Genomic DNA, 26,018 nt, shown 5'->3' on the forward strand with positions numbered 1-26,018 from the left:
CAGAGACTTCCACGTGTTTCAAAATAATGCCCTGCACACTGACGCATTATCTAGGGATGATGATGATGTTGTTCTTCAGATTCCTTCATAGAAACTGTCCATGCAGTTCGGTACCTGAATCAACAGAATGAGATCACAGTTTCTTTAGCCGAAGAAAAGCTTGTTGTTTTGTATCTCTGTCACAAAATGACCTCTACCTGCATGTAAAAGACACATTTATTTAATTTCCCTATACATAGCAACCCTCCCCCCCAAGTACCCCAAAAGTATTGGTTAAGAGATCTAGATCCAGACCAAATGTTTTCAACAGTATTTGAACCAGGTTTGCCAAGTGTAAACATACAGTACCATATCTTGAAATGAGTGGAGTGAGAAAGGCACACATGATAAGACCACACAGCTTGAAACTACAGTCAGGGGTGGGGGTGGGGGTGGGGGGTGGTGGGCTTTTGGTTTTGCTCAGCTTGATGAAAAGTGCCACTCAACTCGACATTTCTTTCTTACAAGTCAGTTTCTACATGGTGTGTGTGCATCAAAGTGTGACCATTCTGCTCTTGACAAGCACATGTCTGTAGCTAACATGGAACCAGGATGCTCAGGTGTGCCTCCCCCCTCATAAACACACAGCTGGATTTTGGTCTGGGCTGGTTTCCCTGAAAGTTTTAGCATGATAAATTCATCTTCATTCCAGGTGCTTCAGGGAAACTGGGCCCTGACCAGTTTGCTTTTTAATTTCCTATGCTATTTAGAATAATAAAACTCCTCACTCCATCACTCAGTTCTTTTACTTAAATAAGAAAACATACAGTGCGTGGGCACAGAACCAACCGTAGGCTGCATTTGCTTTCTCAGCTGACATTTTTTGAAAATGCTATGCTTTCATGGCCTTAGTGTTATTCATTTACATACTTCAGTAGACAATTTCATCAAGCAGTTTAAAAGGGGTCATGCCATATCAAATAAGTTAGGAGAATATTCGCAGTCTTAACACTCTTGGGTAGTATTCTCGTGCATTTCAAGAGAGAAGGATATGCTACTTTGTTAACCAAATGCATCAAAACCATCTTTCCTGAGGAAAGGTTACACAAGACATGAAGACAGGGGGTGGGGTGGGGTGGGGTGGGGTGGGGGTTTAAAAGTCATAAAAAGCTTTGACATTCTTTTGAGTGATGGACACATATTTATGCAACAAACACCTCTTCCTAAAACAAGGGGGAGATTGTGTAGCCTGGCAAATCAATTTCCCACTCCCACACACTCATCTCATTTCACACGAGGCCTTGATCCAGCCGCTGCTATCGCCTCTAGCCTCAGCTGACTGGCTGACCTATGGCATTGCTCTGTTCTGCTTTAGCAGCTCTCCTTGGTCACCTGAGAACCAAACTCTGTTTCCTGTCAATCTCTTTTGGTTTTTGTTTGGAAAAGAAAGTACAGCTTCCTTTATTATACATTTTTGAGCTTTTGCAGCATGGGCTGAACCCCCTGAATCAAAGAGATGTCTTTATCGGACACCGTGATACAGGTTATTGTCAATGTCAACAGCAACAAACAGGTGACAATGGTTCGTACTGTAATGCGCCCTCAGTGGGGGTGAAAACTTGCTATTGCTCATGATCTATTGGGGTTCTTACAAGTTGAGACTCAATGCTGGCATTTTCAACGATTATTCAGAAAGTGCACAAAGGAGTTTCATTCTACATTGGCTAAAAGCACATTTACAACATGCCTTTGACATCAGAGTTACACAAGGGTATCATACTGTACACCACAGTAGCTGCAACAGATCACTCAGAGGCAGGTTACACTAAAGTCTCCTACTTGCTTGTTTCAACATTAAAGAGAATGGGCTCATAGTGAGCAGGCCTTACCAGTAACAATACAATAACTGCACAATGTTGCCAAACACTATGTGCAGAACACATTATTCAGAGGAATCATCATTTTTTTTACTATACATTAACTCACATGACACTTAGGAACAAAGAGCCAACCACCTAGTTTCAAATTGACAGTCATTTCTCAGGTTCAGTAGTACAACATACAGTAGTTTTTGACATTTCTGGATCAAGGACAGACAGATAAAGGAAAGGAAAAAAAGGAAACTGATGAAAACCCTTCCAAAATATTGTACTGTATTATCAATGCCTACTTTGCCTTCAGCTTGACTGAATGGTATGTTTAAAGCCACAGTTCAGCAGGTCTTAGTGATATTAAATAAGGTGTAACTGCCTCCAATTGATACCGCCTCTCACATCTCTTCTAGACAGCTAGTCATCCTTTGACAAGGTAATACAAGAGAAGAAGAAGAGCAAGTCAACAATTACACTGGAAAAATATATGTATGTTTATATTCATATATATAGCATCTTTAAAATCTATTTATACAGAATGTATATATAGTGTACTAATGGCCATCTTGGCAGAGAAATAAAGGCATCTGAAACAATCACCACTCTCTTGATGCCGTGGTCTTCCCAGGACCAGACATTGTTACATTGCAGAAATGCGAAGAATCAGGAAAGAAAGTGAGTTCTTTTTTTTTTTCTTTCATTTTTTTGGTGGCACTTTGTGCATCAAAAAATTAAAATCTAGAGTAAGGCTACAAGGGTGTGTATGTTTATCAGATAGAAATTTGTCAAATGAGGCCATTCTACAGAATCCTCAAGGTTTGGATATGTCACTGTGTGTGCGTGTGTGCGCAAGTGTGTGTGTGTTTTTAGACCCATTTATCCAGCCTAAGCCACAGCTGGAATCGAGCTCTATATATGTACCATTGTACTGATGAAAATAATAAAGAAGAAACAAAAATCAAAAGCATTATTTAAGCATCGATGGTACATTACAGAGGTTCTGGGTGAGCCAGTGCTGGCCGCTACAAAGCGCTTGGGAGAGGTAACTTTTTTTTTTAAATACTTTTCTTGGTTTTCTTTTACCTGACAAAAGCAAACACACAGAGACCAGATAACAACAGGACAGTGATTGCTTTTGTTGGGTTATTTTTTGTCTTTACAATCAGCTGCTGGTATGTCTAGGTTTAAGCCTAAGTAATCAAACAGTATTTGTGTTGATTTGTTTCTTTATTTAAATATTAGCAGGGGATCTTTAAGACTACTCAGACTCAACCGTCACATCACGCACATAAATAACAAAATAAATATACAGTCATATCAGTCAATTTCTTTCATATTAAATAAATAATAAATACATACTTTCTTTTTTTCTCAGCAGTGGGTTTCTGAATGAAGCAGTAACAGAGAGAACATAAACAAAACAGAGAAAAACAAGGACAACCCAAAAAATAACTTTTTTTTGTAAAATTATCAAAATTTTTTTGCCTGTTATAAAACATCTACACTTAAAAAGGTTTTTAAAAAGTACTCAAAACAAAATATGTCTTGCCAGCTATCTATATAGATTCTTAAAATATTGACGCAAGACATCGCTTTGACCATGATAATCAGTAAAGATGCATTTTGTGTGTTACAAAAGAAAGTTAATAAATAGATTGCTTCAAATAAATAAACCTCAATAACATAAATGGCAATAAGTTACAATTTAAGAGTTCACAAGTTTAAATAATTCATATATAACAATAATTATTGTACCACAAAACTATTCATGGAAATGAAGTGCAATTCCTATGTTGATAAATACTATTGATATGACTAACTGAATTTCAAATGTGTGCACACTATTACTATTATCATTTCAGTTTTAAAAAAGGAAAAAGAATTTATCTGCTGCTTTTTAAATCATGATATCAGCTGTCCCTTGAAAAATAAACAACACCTGCACTGTTCCTGGATCTGCTTCATGACCTTGCTTGAAGACCCCCCCCACCCCCCACCCCCCCACACCCCGACGGCTAAACTGAGTCAACAATGCACTGTTGACAGCTTTGCTGCAGTAATACCACAAAGCAAACACAAATTCAGTTCAGTGCATGCTTCATATTGCCGGTGTGTGCGTGGTCAGGAATCCGGGAGCTTCTGGAGCCGGTGAACGCACATGCTGGCCACAGTGTATGCTACCAGACAGCACTGACAGTCTTCATCTTTAATCTTCATTGCCGCGCTTATGTAAGCTCTCCCATGTTCACGTTCGTCCACATTTCAGTTGATGTGAAGTGCGAAAAACTGATCAACCGAGCAACAGCCAAACCCTCTCCAAAAACAATTAAGGACACAAAAGAGACAACAGGTAAACATACAGCATATCAACCCCCCAGATACAGTTTCCAGTGACATTATTCTTCTTTTCCATCCATTCTGGCTGAATGATCCGTTCCTCCTCCTAATCCCAGCAGCAGCATGGTGTGGATTTTGGTCCGCGTCACTTTTCTTCTAACAGAGTGCTCCCTGGGTTTTTTTAAGTTGCCGTTTATTTAAATAACCTGAATTCCCTTTTTGTTTTTGAATCATATTTCAATATATTGTAGAGTATTTCAACATGTCTCCTTCATCTCCCCATCCCTCCATCTCCACCTCCGTCACGCTCCTGCGCTTCAGGACAGTTTGGGTTGTGTGTGTGTGCATGTATGTGTGTGTGCGTGCGTGCGTGCGTGCGTGTGTGTGATGAGCCTCAGACTTTGATGCCCTTCACAGCTTTGTTGATGCTCTCCAGCAGAGCTTTGTTCTCAGGGCTCTGGAAGCAGTCCTTGTTGGTATACATGTCGGTCAGGGTGCTTACGTAGCTGTCGAAGTTCTGCTCGGTGATTGGCTCCTGCTGTGGTACAAACAACAACCAATCTCAACTGAGAAGAGCAGGGAAACAGCTATGCGCTGGTCAACACACGAGATTCACCTCAAAACAAATTCATTAAATCAATAAAAAAGGTGTGTAAGCGGGTTCAGCCCTTTGTGTGTGTGTGTGTGTGTGTGTGTGTGTGTGTGTGTGTGTGTGTGTGTGTGTGTGTGTGTGTGTGTGTAAGTGGCCAGTAACTCACCATGTGTGGCAGGCGTATGTTAGCCAGGCTGCGGATCAGAGCGCGACTGAGCCCAGACAGCTCCATGAACAGAGCCTCATTCTGCTCCTCAATCATCTTGTTCTCATGCTCAATGCTCTTCAGGTTCTTTTCCATGGAGGAGATCTGCAGTAAAGAGCAACAGGATGTCTGTCATGGTACCACTTTAAGCTTAACAATCTAACTTGTCCGTTCTCTGCAACTACAAATGAATATTTGAAATCATTTAAAGGCCAAGTCTGGTCATATTCCATATTCCTATTGTCAACAACATGCAGGAAAACACTCAAACCAACAGGGAGTTGATCATTCTGAGTAAGGTTTGAAGTACTGTGTATCAAAGTCTGATAGATCATCCTCTGTGCCATTCAGCTTCACTGTTGTTCGAAATCTATTTAAACACATCAATGAGCCATGATGCTACACTGGATGACAAGTTCCTTCATGATGATGAACACACTCACTGCAGTTTGTTTTGACTCAGTGTCACATACACCGTCTTGCTGACCCAAAGGCTCACTAGAAATATGGATTCATCTTTGCTTAAAATATAGCCTTTTTTCTTTAAACGAATCAATGTATTTGTGAGCTATTTTTAAAGAATTATATCTTCAGGGCAAAGTCTTGAGAATGTGCTGGTGGTTCTGTTTTTACGAGATTTCTTGACAACAAACAAAATAAAGAATATTACCTGCTTTGTCCTTAAGGGGAGTCTATGTAACTTTAGCCAGTGGCCAGCGGTGATTACAGGATAATGGTACGTATTGAAATGTAGTCAAACAATAGGACAAATAATGAAGAGTTATCAGTGAACTGACTGAATACTGTCAGTTACAAAGCAATATTTACCTGATGTTTGCTAACATTAGCCACCATAAGCTGTATGTGAATGTGACTTTTCATTCGGGAGAGAAATGTTGTGTTAGTCCTTCATTCAAAGGCTTCATAACTGAGCTGACTGAATTTTCCACCTGTGATTTTTCAGGAGCAAAACAAATTGTAGCTTGAGAACCCATCTCATGTTCCATGATTTATAGGTTACAATAAAACAAAAACAGAAACACACACCTGAGTCTGAAGGTTGACCATGTCGGCCTCCATTTCATTGTTGGATTCGTTGAGGTCGTTAATCTCTTTGTTGAGCTGCTTGATGTCCTCATCGTTGTCCAAAACTAAAGGAGAGGCCAGATACATTAGAAGAGAAAACAATGGTGTTTGGTCTCTACATGTTTCATTTGCCCTCTTAATTTTCTATTTTCTATCTATCGTTGCTATTTTTGCTTGAATTGTGTTGTTGTTGTTGTTGTTGTTGTTGTTGTTGTTGTTGTTGTTGTTGTTGAGACTGTATTCTGAATCCTAACCCTCCATGGACCTGGACTTGGTTCTAAACCTCAGTGGTTCCCAACCTTTTTCCTTAATGAACCCCTTTTCCATAAACTGACTAATATTAAATTCTATGCATAACAATAACAATAAAGAACGGCTGATAAATTGTACAATGAGCCCAAATACTAAATGCAATAACAGCAGGAAGTTTGTGTGACATAAATGATTTGGAGGAAATTGGAGCAGAATATTTGCTGTGAATATTACATCCCATGAGTTTTCCTGGTATTTCAGGAACTTGTTATACAATTTTCTGTCTGTATTATACATGTTTTATCTTTAACAAACATACATACTTAATAGGCTTCTTTGCTGACAAATTCTGTTTTGTTTTGTTTTTTGTCCCTGATGCTTGGCTATTGTTCTTTAAGCTCGTATTTTAACAGCATATTTTTCCAATAGACTGCTGTGAATATAGCTTGTGTTCAGGTCTACATTGTGTCCTTATCCTGGGAGACCTTGAAGTTGATATCTTAAAAAATAATCAACAACAATTTCAGTGCCCAGTTTGGGAACAAGTGCCATATCTGCCTCAAGATTCTCTGCTAAAACAAAAGTCCCTGTATTGACTGGTCACGTCAGCTCACATTTTTAAGGTTTACTTTTGACATCATGTTTCTTTCTTTGTCTGAACACTTTAAAATGCACACATCATTAACTAAGCGCTGTAGAAAACAATAGGTATGGTGTTTGCACACAAATTTACACACACACACACACACACACACACACACACACACACACACACGCACACACACACACACACACACACACACAGCTCAAATACAAATTTATATCTAGATTTTTTTTACCATCACTGGCTCTGAACTTGGTGCTCAGGTAGTCTTCTGTGGGGAACTTGGCCTTCTTCTTGGCATACAAGGCTCTGGGGCATCCTGAGAGGCTGAGGCACACAGAGTGGTGTCACTGTACTATTCTCACACACAGTCTTGTGAGCTATCAGGTTTCACATTATATCTAAACACATATTAGATCGATACCACTCTCATGTTTGTGCATTAACTAGAGAGCCAGCAGGAGGTTAGCTTAGCTCAGCATAATGACTGGAAATAGCTAGCCTGTTTGTTTCAAAGTTCAAACATACAATTTCCAACACATCTAAAGCTCAGCCCACAACCAATTCTAATAGTCACTTTAAAAAAACAAACAAACAAAAAAAAGTCTGCATGCAGTTTACCTGCGGTGTGTAAGGAAGCTTCCATTAGCGTGTCCGGAGCCGTCACAACCTGGGGTGGGACAAGAAGGCCCCTCTGTCTTGAAGGCCTTCCAGTTGAAGGGTGTGCCATTAAGAAGACCCTCCTTCTGTCTGCGGGCTGCCAGCGGACACCCGTAGGCACTACGGTGTGTGGCGTACTTCCCACTGATGTGACCCAGGCTGTCGCAACCCGGCACCGGGCATCTGCAGGGAGCAGAGGAAAGGAGGGAAACAAGAAAAAGACGAGAGGAGAGGTGTGCAGCAGGAGAGGGAGAAGGAGAAGTGTTGGAAGCCAGGTAGCAGGGAAGGAAACAAAAAGAGTGAGAAGGCACAACGGTTAGACAAGGAGAAGGCAAAAATCTAAACTGTAGAGAAAGTTGAGATTATTAGAAGAAAGATTTACGTTATATACTTTCTCTACTGGGCCAAATTCATTTTCTTACATCTGTGATTGACACATTTATGCAATCAGTAATATTACTAATGCAGTAGCTATTCAGGTTTAGCACGTCATTAACAACATTTTGTTAAATTAACTGTTTTGTGTGCAGATGCAATATGAAGCACATGTATTTCTTATGTATTGACAAGCTACTCTACGATACTCTACAATGAGCTACATTCAGAATCAGTATCTGCAGTAAGTGTATTTTCCCATCAGTAAGGGCCTGATTGATTCAATTACGGGGGGAGGTCACTACCTCTGCATATGATTCATGGTGACTTTCCTCTCTCTCTCTGTTTCTTTTTTATTGAATTTTACTTTTACCGTCAGTCTCGCTAAAAGCAGACATTATGGCTTTCTGAGCGGTACGAACTTTAAAAGCTCGGAGTCCTCCTGGTTGTCCTTGGTAGGAGTTTTAATTCCACTTTTCTTGGCACGCGGGCACCCAGAGAGACTGAAAACAGAAAGTATGGAGTTGATAACATAGGGTTGGAAAAAGGACTGGTGAAGTGATTGATAAAGGGAGAGAACAATATAAGGAAGAATAATTTTACAGAGGTTGCTCAACCAAATTACAAACCAAATCAACTCAAAACGCCTAATATGGCCGAAAATAGGACAATGGAAAGGTGTGGAAATGTATGAGTATGTGATCCCTGTCTCTTTCTACCATGAACTGTCACTACGCCTCTCTGACTGACTGTGTGTATGTGTGTGTATGCGTTTTGGTGAGTGCATTTGTTCTTTGTTTGTTACCTTCGGTGGGAGGCGTAGTTTCCTGTGATGTGACCTGAGCCGTCACATCCTGGAGTGGGGCATCTAGGAAAGGGCAGAGCAGTGTTTAACATTTAATATGAAGGTTAGCAGAAAACATAACACTGTGGATGTGTCACTGTGGAAATGTCTCCTAGAAAATGGCACAATGCAGATGAGAGAAACGGTCAGCTTAACACTGCTCATTTTCTTCATATTCCTTCTGGTGAGCACTATTTGTTTTAAATTCACTCAGGCTGTTTGCCATTTAAACACTCATTGTATCTGTCTATAGAGGGTCATGAAAAGCTTCTTTTCTAGTTCAGAGCTATATCTACTACAGAATTATGGTTTCATTTCAAATTTACATGATCTGAAAGCAAGCAGAGTCCAAGCCAAATGCAGAAAAAACACCGTGACGGATGTAGCAGCAGCAGAGGCAGCAGCCAGCAACAAAAGCTAAGTTAACTTCAGCAAAATAAAGCATTGTGACACAGGACAGTGTCAGTGGCGGTGCAGTGAAGAGGCAGTGAAAAAGCAGTGAAGGTGTAGAGCAAACATACTTGAGTTCAGGGGTGTGGGCCGCCATGAGGGACCGAAGGCTCTTATCAGCGAGAGGACACCCAGACAGACTGAGAGAAAGGAGAAAGAGCAGAGGACAGGCAGAAGAGAAGAATGAATAAGGGGCGAGGAAAGCGAGTGTAAGGGGATTGAAAGGAGAAACCAGAAAAGACGTGAGTGAAGGGAAATCAAGATGCAAGGCATACCAAGGTCATTTCAGAAGAAGAGGACAGACGGCAAGAGGTAAATTACTGTTACATATCAAAGTCAGTGACTGTTTTTGCTTCCTGGGCCCTTTCTAAATTATTGCCTCTGGCATGTCAGGATCAAATAAAATATTTGAATTAGTTGCAATATCTGTTGTGTAAGCAAAACATTTCATATAAGAATTTCTATATAGAACACTAGCATATCGCTCAATTAAGTCTGCAATGGTGCATACCTGCGATGGGACGCATAATTTCCAGTGATGTGACCACTGCCATCACAGCCAGGTGTAGGGCACCTGGAGGAGGAAAGAGAGACAGATCAGAATGGAAGATCACCTCAGGATCAATCGCAATAACATGGCTGAGCCCTTAACCCTTCCTCTAGCACCATCATCAGGTCAAAATATTTATCCAGTTCTCTGGTTTTCAACCATCAGCCTCAGCTGGAAGCTACTTTGCATTTAGTGCTAATTAATTAGCATGCTAACAAAACTGACTACATAAACTAAGATTGTATCAACTAAACATCAACACGTTAGCATGGCCACTGCATGCATGTTGACATGCTGCTGTTAGCATTCAGCTCACAGAGCTGCTAGAGTGACTGTAGACTCGTTGTGTCGTTACTTACGAGAGCAGCTCTTTCTTGCTATCCTTGGGCTGGAACTTGACCTTGAAGCTTGGGGTTGTAACCTCTCCTGGGTACTTCCTCTCCTCCAGACAGTCCTGCATCATGTCACAGTCCTCCTGGTCAGATGAGACGAATGACTGGCCTGTGTGCTCCATCTGAAAAATCAATAAAAAAAAGTCTGATGAGCACAAATGTCCTGGTAATTCCTCTGTGATTCTTTTCTCATTTAAATTGTACTAATGTATTGTTCTGTGAATTGTATTGACTTTTTTGAGACAGTTTTTGATTGATGGCTTTCTCACAATAGTTTGCCTATTTGTATACAAGCAAAGAAACTTTGCAAACCACCATGTGCACACAAGTCTCTACTCTGATCCCATTTTTATTCTTTTGTAGACAAGTGATGCGGAGTGTCCTCATAAAAAATTTACACTCAAAGCCCTTTATATTTCTTTTGAAAAAGTTCAAAGGAGTAAAATTAGCATATGCCAAAGTCAGGATGGTGCAATGCACCTGACACACCACCTCTGTTACACAGTGCAATGTTTTAACTGTACAGTAACTCTCGCATTTCAGTGAAATAAATGAATAATAGAAAGAGGACAAGGGGACAGGAAATAAGGCAAGGGGATTAGAGAAAGACAAAGTGATGTAAACAAGTAAGAGTTTTTAATTCAAAAAGCTTGGGGGCATTTTGTCTGTTGTTATTTATGTTGCAATACTTCCTCTGTGACTAATATCGCAGGAAATACTGTGTGTTTGGAGCTTGTACTTTTGCTCGTCTAATTGTACTGACCTCCTCCATTTCCTCCTCCCTTTGGCGGTTGGGTTTGGTGTAATCCAGAGGTCCCTCCCACTCCTCCTGCTTATAGGTGTGTAGGTTTGGTGATGTCATCCCGCTGCTTCCACCATGATGGAGTGAGGAAGAGGAGGAGGAGGAAGGGTCTGGGGACCGAACCCCGGGGCTGGTGCCGGACAGACTGCCCTCTCGTTTAATGGGCTTCTTCATACTCAGGTCTAGGGTGCCGTTCTCGTCCACCTCGATGTCCATTTCCTGGAGAAAACACATAAGATGCTCAGGACTGAGGCCATATCACAACACCATCAGTTTTTTAGACAAGCAGTGATCTTGGCCCGAAAAGTTGCTTTAAATGCCTCTTTGTTTGAAGTCCAGTATTAAATAGTCAGTATTAAATAACTAAAAAACACTGTGAAATAAATAATCATATGCACACATGAAGTGAAAATACAGAAATAAACTCATTTTGTGTCATGGCTTTCATTTGATGGCCACACAGCACACCTCCCAAACACCAACAGCTAACAGGAGCTAGCTGGCTGAGCATGTTAGCAGTAGCTGAGCCTACTAAGAGAGGCAGGGGCCACGTGACGGTTGGCTGGAAGGTGAAGGGGATAAAACGAGTCATTCTCATGAAAATAAAAATAATAAAATAACATTTCACAAGACTCAACTGTGTTTTCACAATTTGTGTATATATTCATTTATATATTTCACTCTATTTATTAATATGATTAGTTATTTCTAAATATTTACCTATCAAATACTCTATGAAACTTTACAAAGCTCCATACATAGTTGGTAACGGTGAGAAAATGAATAGAGAGATGTCTTTTACTAATGCATCTAATTAAGTATTCTAACATATAAATGACTGATGGAGTCTCCCCCAGTGTACTTCAGTGTATATGAGAGGTATGTATCATTATGTGTAATGATGACTGTGATTAATTTAACTGCCCTCTTGAGCAGATTCAGCTCCAGTGCGACACACACATTAACATACTGTATCTACATTTTCCTGAATCTTAACTTCATGTAACCCACAAGCTCATTCAGGGAGGAAATTAGATTCAGATTATACGAAACTTTCATTTTTGAAGGTTTTTCCTATTTCAACCTTTACCTGCTTGTAAAATTGCCCTCAAGCTTGTGCCAAACAAAAATGTATGCAGTCATGCAGCAGTGTGACTCACTTTTTCAGAGCGCTGCATGTTTGAGTTCAGAACACCACCTTTGCCACATAAACATGCTAGCAATGATATCTAATGTATTCTGCAAACACTTTGCCAAGAGCACCAACAGCACAGTTCATCTCTCGTGCTCTATTATAGTGCTGGCAAGCAAACAGAAACAGAGGGGTGAGATGAGCCATGTTTTCAGTATTCATCTAAAATGGCGCTCATATGGGCTGGTCAAGGGCCAGAAAAATCAAAGGGTTAGGAGAAGAGGAGAGAAACGGGAACAGTTCCCAGAACTGTCCCTGGTTGATGAGCTCAGTGTTCCACTGTTTCAATATTGGATTTCAACTGGCTCCAACTCTGATTCCAGATCAGTCCCTGGTGATCTGCATTGTAATATTGCGCAGCTAAGGCCTGTTCTTGGATCAGTGCCTTGCTGAGCAACACCTTGCTCTGCTGTGCTGCCAGAGACATTAATCTTGACTTTTTATCTTCTGAAAACCATGTCAGGAAATCGAAAAATGATGAAGCAGTCACTTTCTCTCCTCTGTGAGGCAAAAGGGCTTTTAAAAATCACAATATGGGGGAAAGTGGTGCTCCAATTACACCTCCTGTGCACAGAGAGGGGAAAGAGGAAGTGAGTAAGAGACAGAGAGGGAATCAGTGAGACTTGCATGGGGAGGAAGAGAGGGAGATAAGAGAGAGTAAAAGGAGATGTGAAAAGAAAATGAAAGAAAGAGTGGTGTGGGTGGAGAAAGAGAGTGGGAGATCCGTCCGGCAGATAATGAAAAAAGGCTACCTGGTGGAAAAGTAATCCAGGGAACTGGCAGTCAGCCAAATTCAATAACAACATGAAAAGTGTGTGGGATGGAGGGATGAAAGGGTGAAAGGATGAAAGAGGATGGGAAGGGTGATGCAACTGCATCTCAACACCATCCTGTTGCTGTAAGCCAATGTCTCCTGATGATATATTCATGCAGAGTTGATGGGGAAGGAAAAAATGAGGAGAGAGGAGAGGCACACCCACTGCCATCCCCTCTCATCTCACCAGCCGTGACCTGCAATGTTTCAATCTGCACTACAGTCAGCTAATAATCTCTTTCTCCAAGTGCTATGGAGACAAGAACAGGGTAACACTCCATAATAATGACATCACCCACAAACAACTGATTCATTTCATACTTCAGAGTTACTTTTTTACATCAAATAAGAGCTGTGTGATGAGGGATTGATCTGCCATACTGTGAGTCTTGAGTCGTGCTACTGAAGATGAACAAACATATAAATGGATCACTGTGGTCTGTTTACTTTGTTTTGAGCTTTGGTGCTGAGGTTTTCAGGTTTCTCCCAGCAGCGCGTAGACAGGTTTAGGATGGCGGTGGCAGCCATGTGAGCGGCCTCGGCATCATGGGAATAGTCGTAGGCCAAGGAGGAGCTCTTCCCGTAACCATGGAGACTGAGGCTGGGAGATGATGACTTGGGGAATGAGGGCTTAGCTGTAGGAGGGCAAAAAGTCAACTTCAGATCGGATGACTCTATAAGTAGGATACAACAGAGTGAAGAACATACTGTAGACAAGAAAGGTCTAACTTTAAGCAAGAAGGTGAATGTAACTATTCCTTTAATATTATACAACAGTAGAATATACTGAGTGAAAAATGGAGACATGGGAAAAAATATGCACAGTGTGACACTGACTGGTCAGCCTTAGCTAAAGAAAGCACTGCCCCCTCTTACTTTTGAAGGCTTTGGGTGAGGTTTCACTGGTGGGCATCTTTGGAGCAAGCATGCGCTTCCCGAACACTTGAGCGTCGAAGCTTGCATAATCGAAGGACACCTTGGAGTACTTCTCCAGCTCCTTGGCCAGGTTGGCACGAGGCGTGGTGGGTGCCATGTTGGGCCTGTAGCTGCCATACTGGGGCACCTCCAGCTGCTTCACAAAGCACATGGGCCTGTGAGGAGAGTGAGAGGACGTCAGGGTGAGGCTGTATGGGGGGGGGTAAAGAGGGAGGTGGGAGGGGGATTAAGAAGAAAAAAAAAAGCAGACGGTAGAATGGAATAGAACTGAATAGAACAGAATACGACAGGAGGGGTGGGATATAAAAAAAGGTTGAGGCAGGAAAGAGTCACACAATAAACATAAACAAATAGAAAGAAGAAGAAAAGAGAATAAGAAAACAAGAGAATGAGAGGGGGAGGTAGAGTGACATAGAGAGAGTAAAGATAGGGGCAACGGTGTACTTAGCAGGAGTGCAGCAGGATTAAAAGCTCTCTTATCAGCAGAGGGCACATTTGCATGTTGTACAGCATGGAATTTATGAGCTTTAAGCCCTCTCGTTTTCCTGGAGAGCCTGGGCTTTTGTCAGACCTGTTGGCGTAAATCCACTGATAGACCAGGGAGAGGCAGAAGGGCGGGGGGAGAGAGAAAGAAAAGAGGAGGAGGAGAGAAGAGTGGGACAGAAAGAAAGGGGAGTGGTGAAGGAGGGAGGCAGGGTGGGGGTGGGGTACTGAGGCAGGGGGAGTGGAGGTACCTTCCTCATCTTTTTCACTGACGCCTATATCACAGTCTCTGTTCCATAAGCACAGGCTCATTAATAAGCTGCATGACCTGGCCTGTAGTCGCACTGCTGTCAGGGTGGCCTTCACACAGTGCCATGCAGAAATTACCAGCTCACATTTTGAGGAGGATTTTCATGACAGTAACAAACTTTGCAGCACTGATCACAGAGGATTTTTTTTCTCCATTTTATTCATTCAACATGGACTCCATTAGAACATGGGCTGCATGAGGAATTCTTCAGACTCATACATAACAGACAACCGAGCTCATTTTAATAACAATCTGAGCAGGAAAAACAAAGCAAGCCTTATTGTGTTTTAATTCTTGATGCTTTGTCTGACCATTGATGAGGTTTTCCTCAAGGAAAGCAATTATTTTTCCTATCCCCCTGCAATGCCCCTACAACTTGCATAATTAGCTTATCAGCTGCATTATTAATTAAAATACCAATGAGGAAGAGCGCAGACTTAGCATAATGCCAGTGTCTGGTTTGTGTTAATTATCATTCTTCTGGCCATGATCACGGTGTCTGACTAGTTGAGGAGTTAAATGAAGATAAAGAGATCTCAGTGTTTGAGGTGACAGTAATGACTGGACCACCACACTGAATGCTTCAAGACCGAGGGGCTATATTGAGCCATTCACAGGCCAACTTTACTTCTCATGAGGAGCACAATAACCAAGGTCAAGACTCTTTCTGTGGTTTGTATGTGGCTCAGTTGTAAACTAGCTAACCTTGAGAAGGCCTCAGCTGTGTGAGGCTTGGACTGGAGGAGACAGCGTTTATGTAGGTGAAAGGTTCATTATACTGAGTCTGCCTCATTACTCACGTTGTATCTATGGAGCCCCAAACGCAACAAAAGGTATTAAAGGGTTATCACAAGTCAAAAATATATCAAGTATTAATACTATTAGTTCAATAATTAAAATGAAGTGTAAAGGGAAGCTTATAAGCTTTATATGTATCAAATAAAAAAAAGAAAAGACATTGATTAGTAAGATTAATATTTGATTGTGAAAAAAGCAGCAGGACTGAGGTGGCTGTTCTCTCATGGGCCTGGGCTGCTGCCCTGAATGCACTGACAGACACACAGGAATCACACAAGCTCAGTTTCTGTTTTCTGGTAATTACTGTTTTTTGTTTTGTTTTGTTTTGTTTTTTTACCAGCAAAATCTGTTGTGTATTGAAATTGAAATTTCTCCTGTCTTAATGTCCAGTGGAAATAAGTCCAGTTACATGTGAAAATGTTGCGTCTCAAGACGCTGTTTTCCCCGCTGCTTCTCTAATGTCTGTTTGTTTATTCTGTAATGTGTGTGTATGTACATCTTGTGAAAGACATGTTTATGCTGAAATAAATATACCTATACAAGTAGTATATCTCTCATTGTGTCTACTCTCTTGTGGGCATAATGCCTAATTGTTATTAATTTCATTCATTCACTATTGTTTTTTCAGAGAGAATAATCAACTTAATTTTTGGCCAATGTTGACGGCCCTAGAGAGGACTGTGTGGTTAGTTAGCTAACCTGAATATACTACCAAGCTGAAGCTAATTTTAACACATATCTACACCAGTATGGACAATGTTAATCATGCATGTGCTGCACTCTCCTGTATGTCTCTGTACGAAATCTTGAAACAGTGGCCAAAGCTTTTCAGCTGGATAAATAGCACCAACAATGTTAGCTAGCTGCCACTAATTTAGAAGTTCTATTGCTCTCTGTTTCTACTACAAACAGAGTTTCTTCATAACTGTTAATACAGCACTGAAATGAATTAAGTTAGGTGATTTTGTCTTGGTTGTTGCTGACTGAAACTGACAGAGGCCATTACCATAAAATAAATAAATAAACACTTCAAGTATTCCAGCAACTCAAACTGAAAATATCTGTTGCTGGAATACTTGGAAATGGCTAATTACTATAAAAAGAGGTTCACTTGAGGTAAAGGAATTTTTTTGAAAGCCTGTCATCTTTTCATCTATTTCTCTTCACTGTGAGGTCAAAGGGCAAGGGTAAAGCTTTATATTTCCCTTTATAGTACATTTTAATAATCTAGTTGACAATATTATGAATCAGTGTATACAGTTATATTTTTGATTTGTCTGATAACCAATCATTGCCTTTTGTAGCCACTGGGGCACAATACTTCAAATATATCAAATATAATAAATTAAAAATGTCTAAGGTCTGCTGTATGATTGCATACTTTTTTAATCACCCACCTCAACACTCGGTCATTGGGACATCCTTTGAGGTGCTCGCTGCCGGGCTGGGAGAGATGCGGCTTGTCGTGGCCCTTGGACAGCTTCTCTGCAGCAGCAATGGGGCATCCAGAAAGACTGGAGGGATGAAGGAAGAGAGACGGTGAATATGGAAAGGAGAGCATGTTGCTGACCATGTAAATCTGCATCACACTGCTGTGGACTGGCACATTCGCTGTTCTGCATACATGAATATATGAGCTTGCAAATGTGTAAGTGGAAATACACAATCTCTGCATAACAGACAGTCAAACGCAAACAGATCCACACAGATACTACACTGCAATGTATGTATGAATACCTGCGGTGTGTGTTCCGGTTGCTGTTAACATGGCCCTGACCGGTGCAGCCAGGAGTTGGACACTTCAGTACATTCTCATGCATGGCTAGAACTGAGGAGAAGACGAACACACACACACACACACACACACACACACACACACACACACACACACACACACACACACACACACACACACACACACACACAGCATTACAAATATTTCCTTTTGACCCTTCCCTCCACTCGACTATGGCAAACATGACAAAATGGCAAATATTCCAGCTGCTGTCTATTTCTGGTCCAGCCTCAGATTCCAAATGATAAAAAAAAATCCAACTTAGATCAGATGATGTTATAGCCTGATATATTTGTGTGATATATTTGAGGTCACATGTCAGGTTTTCCATCAAAACCATTCAAACAGATTACTTATTCACCATTGATAAATAGTTAAAGTCCATGGCTTACTAATCCAAGTGCAGAGACAGCTCAGAGTGTGTCTCCAGTTAGCTCAATTTTTCTTTTGCAATAAATTTACAATAAAATATAAATCAGGAATGATAAAAAATAAATAAATAAAGAGCTTTCCAAGCAAAAAGAAAAAATACAAAACCCTCTCCTGTGTCTGACCTCCTCCAAGCCTGTCAAATAATTGTTGTATAGTAAGTATAAATGCCAGCAAGATATGAAGTGCACCATAATCAGAGGACAGCAGGGAACTGGACTACATTTAATGGAGCTGTGGTCAAGACCAGAGTCACATGGCCTCTGATATATACTGTGCATAGGAGGAATCTTTACAATCACATGGAGAGAGGGGCTGAGCAGATAAAACACACTACTGTTTCAGATTCCTTCCTGCATATTTTTAGAGAACCAAATTCAAATTGAAATTCAATTCACTTATGGTAGCCTGCCTTTTATACTGGTCAGCTTGTGCATGTTTGGCTGTAACCTCTCTCAGCAGAGTGTAAAATGAAGCGGGAATAGCTCGGTAATGCTAACAGCCTCAAACTGAGATAACTAGCCACGACTGAGTTGCTACTGAGAACATGAACTCTGGAAACTCTCATGAAATCATGATTAAAGTGGCACTTGTGTGAAGATAGTGTGATGTGTACATCCACAGTAAGGAGTAGTGGGCTTCCTTCACTGTCACACTGCCCTTGTTGTCACTTTTCTTCTCTCTGTGCTTATTTTCATCTTGTGCACAACTGAAGGAAACTCACTCTCCGGGGGGATCCTGTCCTTGTGCGGACAGCCTGACAGGCTGCGGTGGTGGGGGTACAGACCGGTCACGTGACCCGTCCCATCACACCCTGGGGTGGGACACTTTATCTCCCTCTTCTCTTGCCTACTGCTCTCTGGATGGAGGAGGACAGGAGGGTAGAAGGAGATAGCAGGAGAAAGGGATGAGAGGGGAAACAGAGCGATGAGAGAGATGGAGAGAGGGAAGGAGAGGGAGAGGTGGGATGAATAAGGAGGACAAAAGCAAGTGGTTAATGCCATCAGACAGTCTGCTTGGCTGAGCGTGAAATCTAGACATATTTCAGACAACTGTACAAAAGCAACACCATCTGTATCTGCTCCTCATGTCTTATGTACCTCTGTAAATGCACAATGCGTTTTAGGCAATAGTATAATCGTAATTTGTGTGTTTCTATAAATGCTTTCAAGGATGGAATACTATCCAATATATGAAATATTACAGCTTTTTCAAAGTTAACCTGACTAAAGTCGACCTACTTATCCTGGAAGCTTTGATGATTTTCCGCTCCCTCACTACACTTGTCTGACATTTTCAAGCATCTTGTTTGGATCTTGGACAAAACAACACCTGAAAATACATCAGGAGGAAATCATGCCAGTATAATTTACACATAAATAAAGATGCCTGCTCCTCCCTACTGCTATTGGAGGTAGGCCAGCCTGTATCACGGCACTGGAGAGAGGAAAAAGAGGAAGAGGATGTTGTGATGCTCTATTGGCCTTCAAATTGAATGTTAACAAGACATGCATCTCCTAATTAGTGTTGAGCAGAACAAGAACGTCACCACAGGAGGGAGTTGAGGCCAAGGAGAGGGCAGCACTACCAGGCATGTAATCACACTAGTGCTATACTGTGAGGAGCATGACAAGCGGGCAGCGTGCCAACTGTGAAATACAAGGCCCGAACACATGCAGCATGTAAACAAACACTCCACCACTGACTGTGGAACAACCTGCGCTCTTCGTGTTTCTCTCCTCTTTCCTTCTAACATGTTGTCCTCTCTCTTGTGTTCCCTCCCTCACTGTTGTCACTTCTCACTCTCTCTCTCTTCAAGCACTTCCTCTCAGCTCTTCATGGAAGTCTATTCAGCTGGAACCCCTTCATCCCCATCACAATAGATGAGGGAAGATCTGAACAGAGCTCTGTGACTCATCACTGTTTAATTGGTATACTCCCAACATTAAATTCAGCACATGACACCTTGTGCTGCATTAGAACATCATTTTCTGTGCACTAACATATGTGTGACCAAATGTGTGGCCCAGTCATTTCAGCAGCGTGCAGGTGCTTCTGCATGTTTAGGCCACTGATAACAAATGAAGTTTACTAATCACTATGTTCCAACGCCGAAAATACACTTTTGGAGTCTTCGCTTTTCATCCATGTCATTATGATACAAAAATTAACTTTCAGAAACATCAAACTTGACTCTTGTCAGTGCTCGTAATTTCTAACTACATCATTAAGAGGCGAATATCAAATCTCAGATGTTGGAGCGTCCTTGAATTCACCACCAAGGTGATGGCTGCACTTGTAGCAGCACAGCCCTGTGATGCTAATGTAGCTTTACCCAAATAAATAAAAAAAGTGGGCTAAATGTTCCTGACGTACCACAGAGTAACTCTCATATCTCAGTATACGTTGTATCCCTCCCCTCCCCTCTTAGTTCCTTCACTGTGCCCTACCTTTGCTGAAGTAGCTCTTGCGGATGATGTCCAGGTGCTTGGGCCTGTCATCCATTGTGAAATATCGCTGGTGGTGGATATCTGGGGCGCAAAGCAGCTCTCTAGGTCCGGCTGGCTTCACCTGCTCTGCTTTCAAGGCGATGGCTTGCTCCAGCAGGCCCAAGTTCCCTCTGGTTATATCAAACATCTCCGACTCATCGGTCACCGTGGAACGCTGCGACAGGCTGTCTTCGTCATCACGCTCGTCGTCCCCATCCATGTCATCAAAGTCTTTCTCTTCTGACTTATCTGATTGCACCTCGATGATGTCGGGAGAGGCTGAGGACGAGGCTTTGTGGATTTTATAGTTCTCACCTCTGATGTTGGGAAAGTAGTCCTCAAGTGGACTGGCCCTGTGGGAGCTGTAGCTTAGAGGAGGGCTGGCCTTGTAGTTTTGAAGCGGGCTACATTTCTGAGAGTCATATTTGTCAAATGGACTGGCTCTGTTGGTGTTGTAGTTTCCCAGGGGACTGGCCCTGTGTGATTTGGAGTCCTTCAGAGGACTGGCTCTGTGGTCTTGAGCCTCAATGTGTGTTCCCTGAGCTGCTGCGGTGCTGGTGATGGTGCGGATGGCAGTTGGCACATCAGAAATGGGCAGAATGTGGTTTACCTCCCTGTGGTCTTCCTCGTCTTTCTCCTCATTCTCCTCTTGCTCTGCTGGAGTGCCCGGCTGTGCTGCTGCTGCCCTGTCTTCCTCCTCTTCCTTCTCCTCTACATCTTCGAGCTGCTGATGGTGGGGATCTTCGGTCAGACAGTGATGTTTCTCCTGGCTCACATAGTTGCTCCTGTCTGGGCACTCTCCTTGCTCATCCTCCAACTCCTCTTCCTCCACTTCAGCTACCTCCTTCTGCAGATCAGATGGCTCGTCCAAAACTTGAACTCTGTGTGCCACCTCCTCCTGTCCCTCTTCCCCCTCCTTCATGTCCCCCTCATGCTCGTCCTGTACACCATGTTTGGCCACCACAGTGACATCCTCCTCAGTCTCCATAGCAACAGGCTGCTGACTGGCCACAGTTGGAGCACTGCTGTTGGAGACTCGACCGAGGTGGAGGAGAGAGTTGGCCACCTCTTCGGCGTTCTGAGAGGGAGACTGACACTTGGCTGCAGGTGGCACTGCTCCGAGCTCAGGCTCAATGATCACACACTCCTCTTCTGTGGAAACAGTGATGAAGAGGTCAGAGCTCTGACTCAGAGTCATGCAGTGAGCTAAAGCTGTTGTCAACAATATCTTTGTCATCACTGGCACAATCTTCCTGCCCACAAAGTAATTCGCTGTGAACTCACAATTACATAAAAACACCTGCTGTCACAGAGTCTGTAGATGTAAAGCAGCTTGTGTATGCAGAAACTCATTCACAAAGTGCTAGTGCCCCTAGTGGTCGTTAGGAGGCATGGCAATTCATGTCCTGTAGTATTAGAGACCTGTGTAAAGGCTTCTTGTAACCTGTCAGGTGGACTAATATAGACCGTTGCATTTTCCATGATCTCATTTCTTTCTTTGCCGCCATATCTAGTGACCACTGGGCCATGTTATTGCTCTTGATTTGCATTATGGGAAATGTAGGATCCAGCATTTTTTTAAGCTTTAACCATACAAGAGGCAACAAGGACATATCAGAGCTCCTGGTTTGATTTTTTTTTTTTTTTCTAAGAAAATAGTGGAAGCTCCTTAACTATACGGAAGTACAATATTAAATCACTGGAGAACCCCTTTAATAAATTAAGCATTTAATCTATATGATGTCAGAAAATACCCCTATTTTTTACCAGTAGTCCAAGATGAATGCCTTCTTTTGTTCAATTAACAGCCCAAATGCAAATACTCACATGTAAGAAGCTGGAGCCAGAGTGTATGTTTGCCATTTTCACTTATCAAAACTCAGAGAATTGGTTGCAATTATAATAAACATTTCCTCACAAATGGTGACTGTGTTCAATATTACCTGGTTTGTCTCAAGTAGAAAAAGCCTACCTTCATCAGCTGCAGATGTGTTCTCCTCCATCTGATATGTTTCTTCTTCTTCCCTCTCCTCTTCCTCTTCCTTCTGTGTCTCATCCTCTTGTCCATTTGTCTGTCCATCCTGTGCCAAAACTTCTGCATTCACCTCTCTCTCCTCCTCTACAGCTGCCTCCCTGCTCCCCTCCTCCTCCTCCTCCTCCTCCAACTTCTTTGTCTCTCCTGCTCCCTCCTCATCCTTCTCTCCATCGCCCTCAGCCTCGCTGCTGGCGTCACTCTCTGCGCTGAAGCCCTCATCCAGTGCCAGTTTCAAAGGGTGGGCCTTTCTCTTGGAAGCAGGCCGCTCTGTACCCTGCTCTTGCTCCTGCTCAGCCTCTGCTTCCTCTAGGCGGCGCTTTCTGGCTATGGGGCAACCAAGAATGCTGATGGAGGGAAAGAGGACAGAGACAGAGAAGGAGAAAGTGAAGTGAGGATAGAGAGAAAAGGTTCATGAATACCAAAACAGTATTGTAATAGGAAGTCACAAATACACTCTAACACGTCCAATAAATCCTCATGCACCTCATCATGCCCATGAGTGACTTTAAGCAGCATAATAGAGGGTGTGTGTGTGTGTGTGTGTGTGTGTGTGTGTGTGTGTGTCTGTGTCTGTGTCTGTGTCTGTGTGTGTTTTGACATGAAGAAGGATGGAGAGGTTCTTTCTGTAGATAGTATGAGTCAACACATGTGGCTTGGGGGTGGGGGGGCACCATGCTGGCTCACTGAGACATCACAACCAATCTCAGCCAATTGACTGGAACGTTTAATGAGCGACTTGTATGGAGAGGCGGGCAGGCGAGGCAGCGGAGGGTGAAATCCAATAAACTCCCTCTTACTCTCACCTGGGAGACGCCGAGGGAGATTGAGGGACGATCTATAAACAAAGTGCATCTGAAATTGCCTGCTGAACGAATACACATGTAAACAGATAGCTAATATCTGCCCCTCAATAAAGAGGAGTCACAAGCCAGTGAGCTGCCCCAAGTCTCACAAGGTCTCTGAGGGCGAGACACGAAAGAGGAGGGAGGGAGAACAAAGCAGGAATAAATCCTGAAGAAAGCTCATGTCTCTGCTGCCCTCTGAAAACTTTTGGCACTCAGACTTAGTTTTAGGGCTCTGGGAGTTTTGTGTAATCTCAAAAACATCTTTTCACACTAGCATGTGATTATTTAAAATGACATAGTTAATGTGCTCCCTTTTGTCGCTCTGATTTTGGCCCCTAGCGTCATCCGAGCAGCACGTCTCATCACAAACTCTAAAGACTGGGATTTTACTTCTTTCTATTTATTTTTTGGTCAGGAAACTAAGGATTTCCATTAAGGGATTGTTATCCTCCTCCAGCTCAGTCGTCCCCAACCAAGACTACAGGAGTTGCAAGATGATTAACAGAAGAGTAAAGCAGAAATTTTCCATATATTTCTGCTACACAGTTATGCTTATTTTTTTTTTTTAATTCTCAAATAATCTTTCTCTTATTTCTTGTAAATTACTGATTTCCTATTTGAGAATTTAAAAACTATTCAAGTAAAAGTAACTCTTTTTTGGAATTGAAAAGTAGAGTTTGTTTTGTTTCTAGGCGTCACAAGCCAAACAGGCTGGGAACCACTGCTCTGACTAATTTCTATCAATAATCTGAATGTACAGTGAAGAGTCAGTGGATGCCGCTGATGTATTTTTAAGATATTTAAACAGTTTGTATGACCAGGACTCAGCTTTACTTTGGTTTCAGCCTTGAATTGAATTCAATAAACCTACCAGCACTTCTTAAGCTCACTGATTAACACGTTGTATTTGTTTAATCTGTAATAGTGTGAAAAAGGGGTGATGTGACTGATTCTTTCTTAGCCAGGAGTAGTGACTGCCTGGGGTTCCTGGAGCCTGGCACCTGGCCAAGAAAACTCCTCTTCAAATCACATTGTTAAACTTTAGACACTAACCAAATGAGAAATTTAACATGTGAGGTTTATAGGTGCTGATAGATCAGTTTTGGTGCCTTTGGGACAGAGCCAGAAACTGATTCCACTCTTTATGATAACCTCTTTGCAGGCTGGAGCTTCATAGTTAGTGTGCTGTCATGAGAATGGCGTTGATCTTCTCACCTAACATGACAGCTAAAGTCTTGTAAGTAAGTGTATTTGCCACAATGTCTAAATGTTCCTTTATTCCTTTAAAAAAAAGAAATGGGGTTTTCTCCATAAAGCAGATGCTGTGGGGCAGAGAGGACGAGGAGGACAGACAGACAGAGAAGGACAGACAGAGGGTGGGTTTTTAATCTGCCCTACCTTCTGTGTCGTGAGTATCTCCCACTGATATGGCCAGAGCCATTGCATCCAGGGGTGGGGCAGCTGAATGAGATGGATGGAGGTTAGAGATATGTTTAAGACATGGTGCATTTTAGTCCTTATGCAGAGGCAATGATAACCACAGGCAATAAACAAAGTAAATTAAGATAAAGAAAACAAAGCAAAGCAAAGACATGCAAACTGTGCACACATATCATACAAATGCACATGCACAAAGATATGTATCCCCACATCCTTCCAACAGACACACATAATGCATGAATGCAGGTGGCATCAAGCCAGGGAGATCATAATATTGTATGTCGTACATCAACCCTGGCCTATATCCTGTTAGTACGAGCGATAAGGATCAACGGAGACCTGCTGTAATTTCCCCTGCTCTGCTCTCCTCACCAGTCATCATCAGCAGGCTCTCTCTACTCTGATTCAGGTTGCTATGACCCCTCAGGACGGCTCATTTCAATTCTCATTAACTTCCCCCAGCAATTGCCCTTTATTACTCCAATTATCCTTATTATTAATTTCACTTATTAAAAAATACTGCATTTGCATTTTAAATAGGGTGCTCTCTGGCCTCCCTACCGTTTTTTTTTTTTTTTTTTCCCCTTAATCTAGAAAACGAAAGGTTATTTTGGAGTGCTGAGCACACCGATGCTCGGAGGTGAAGTGTGACAAAATGAGAGGATGAAAAACTAATTTAGAAGGAGGGAGAGAAAGGAGGACAATGGGGTTCATGACCAGTGAGGCCATGAAAGCTGCCACCTGGGTGGGAAAAGGGAAGAGGAGAACTAGGAAGGTAGGGCAGGAGAAAAACAAAACTATCAGCCTTCACCATCCTCTCTCCTCATGCTGTATCCTCCGATTGGATTGCAAAAAGATCACACGTCCCTTTCATTGCATCTACTATATGTGCTCATAGCAGGAAATACCAAAAGACTGTGAGAAAATCAATAGAAGTCTGTTGGAGGCACTGACCACGAGCTGAGTAGTGCTGATAATAAGAAATAAAAAAATAATAATATAAAACATCATCTAAAGAGGCAGTGATAGTGGGTCTACAAGTGCCGGGGGGTGCTCTGCAGTGCACATAAAAGAACTTTATGAAAGGGATTTGCACAAAGATGAAGGTGTTTCCTTACCTCAGCTCTTGTCCTACGAGCTCAATAGGAACTGAGAGAAAGGGGGAGAGAGAGCAAGGGGGGAGGAGAAGAAAGATACAGGGAGGGAGAACAAAGGTGAATGACTACTCAGAAAGCTGCTCAGCTAAAAGAAACTCAGATCAATAAATCACAAATGCATACGAATCCCACGAGGCTCCCTCATAGAGGCTTACACACTGCTGACTGCATGATCAGGAGAAAAACACACCTACACAATCCAGAGCTCACAGACAAACACACACACACATCTACATGCAAACACACTCACATACAAACACATGTTTACAAAGGCCAGCGCAAAACAAACAGGAGTG

General features: G+C 42.2%; 1 protein-coding gene across 6 annotated transcripts in view; it reads right to left on the reverse strand.

Moving 5' to 3' along the window:
• Nucleotides 1–2,530: 2,530 nt before the first annotated feature.
• Nucleotides 2,531–26,018, reverse strand: part of myt1b (myelin transcription factor 1b) — a 37,042-nt gene continuing 13,554 nt past the window's right edge. For 2 of the 6 annotated variants that reach the window (XM_070968752.1, XM_070968750.1), the window contains exons 4-23: nucleotides 25,684–25,714; nucleotides 24,524–24,586; nucleotides 22,218–22,624; nucleotides 20,207–21,397; nucleotides 18,481–18,615; nucleotides 17,270–17,360; nucleotides 16,930–17,046; nucleotides 13,882–14,096; nucleotides 13,453–13,640; nucleotides 10,961–11,218; nucleotides 10,165–10,319; nucleotides 9,767–9,829; nucleotides 9,327–9,395; nucleotides 8,767–8,829; nucleotides 8,384–8,464; nucleotides 7,548–7,769; nucleotides 7,162–7,253; nucleotides 6,032–6,135; nucleotides 4,946–5,089; nucleotides 2,531–4,725 (exon numbers count right to left, since the gene is read on the reverse strand). In XM_070968752.1, the coding sequence (XP_070824853.1) occupies nucleotides 4,582–4,725; nucleotides 4,946–5,089; nucleotides 6,032–6,135; nucleotides 7,162–7,253; nucleotides 7,548–7,769; nucleotides 8,384–8,464; nucleotides 8,767–8,829; nucleotides 9,327–9,395; nucleotides 9,767–9,829; nucleotides 10,165–10,319; nucleotides 10,961–11,218; nucleotides 13,453–13,640; nucleotides 13,882–14,096; nucleotides 16,930–17,046; nucleotides 17,270–17,360; nucleotides 18,481–18,615; nucleotides 20,207–21,397; nucleotides 22,218–22,624; nucleotides 24,524–24,586; nucleotides 25,684–25,714 (3,833 nt within the window). In that variant the 3' untranslated portion in view covers nucleotides 2,531–4,581. The remainder of the gene's footprint in view (nucleotides 4,726–4,945; nucleotides 5,090–6,031; nucleotides 6,136–7,161; nucleotides 7,254–7,547; nucleotides 7,770–8,383; nucleotides 8,465–8,766; nucleotides 8,830–9,326; nucleotides 9,396–9,766; nucleotides 9,830–10,164; nucleotides 10,320–10,960; nucleotides 11,219–13,452; nucleotides 13,641–13,881; nucleotides 14,097–16,929; nucleotides 17,047–17,269; nucleotides 17,361–18,480; nucleotides 18,616–20,206; nucleotides 21,398–22,217; nucleotides 22,625–24,523; nucleotides 24,587–25,683; nucleotides 25,715–26,018) is intronic. The other 4 variants (XM_070968755.1, XM_070968754.1, XM_070968753.1 and 1 more) reach the window with 3 other exon arrangements.

Source organism: Chaetodon trifascialis, chromosome 8 (assembly GCF_039877785.1).
Source record: "Chaetodon trifascialis isolate fChaTrf1 chromosome 8, fChaTrf1.hap1, whole genome shotgun sequence".
In the NCBI taxonomy this organism is placed as follows: Eukaryota; Metazoa; Chordata; class Actinopteri; order Chaetodontiformes; family Chaetodontidae; genus Chaetodon; species Chaetodon trifascialis.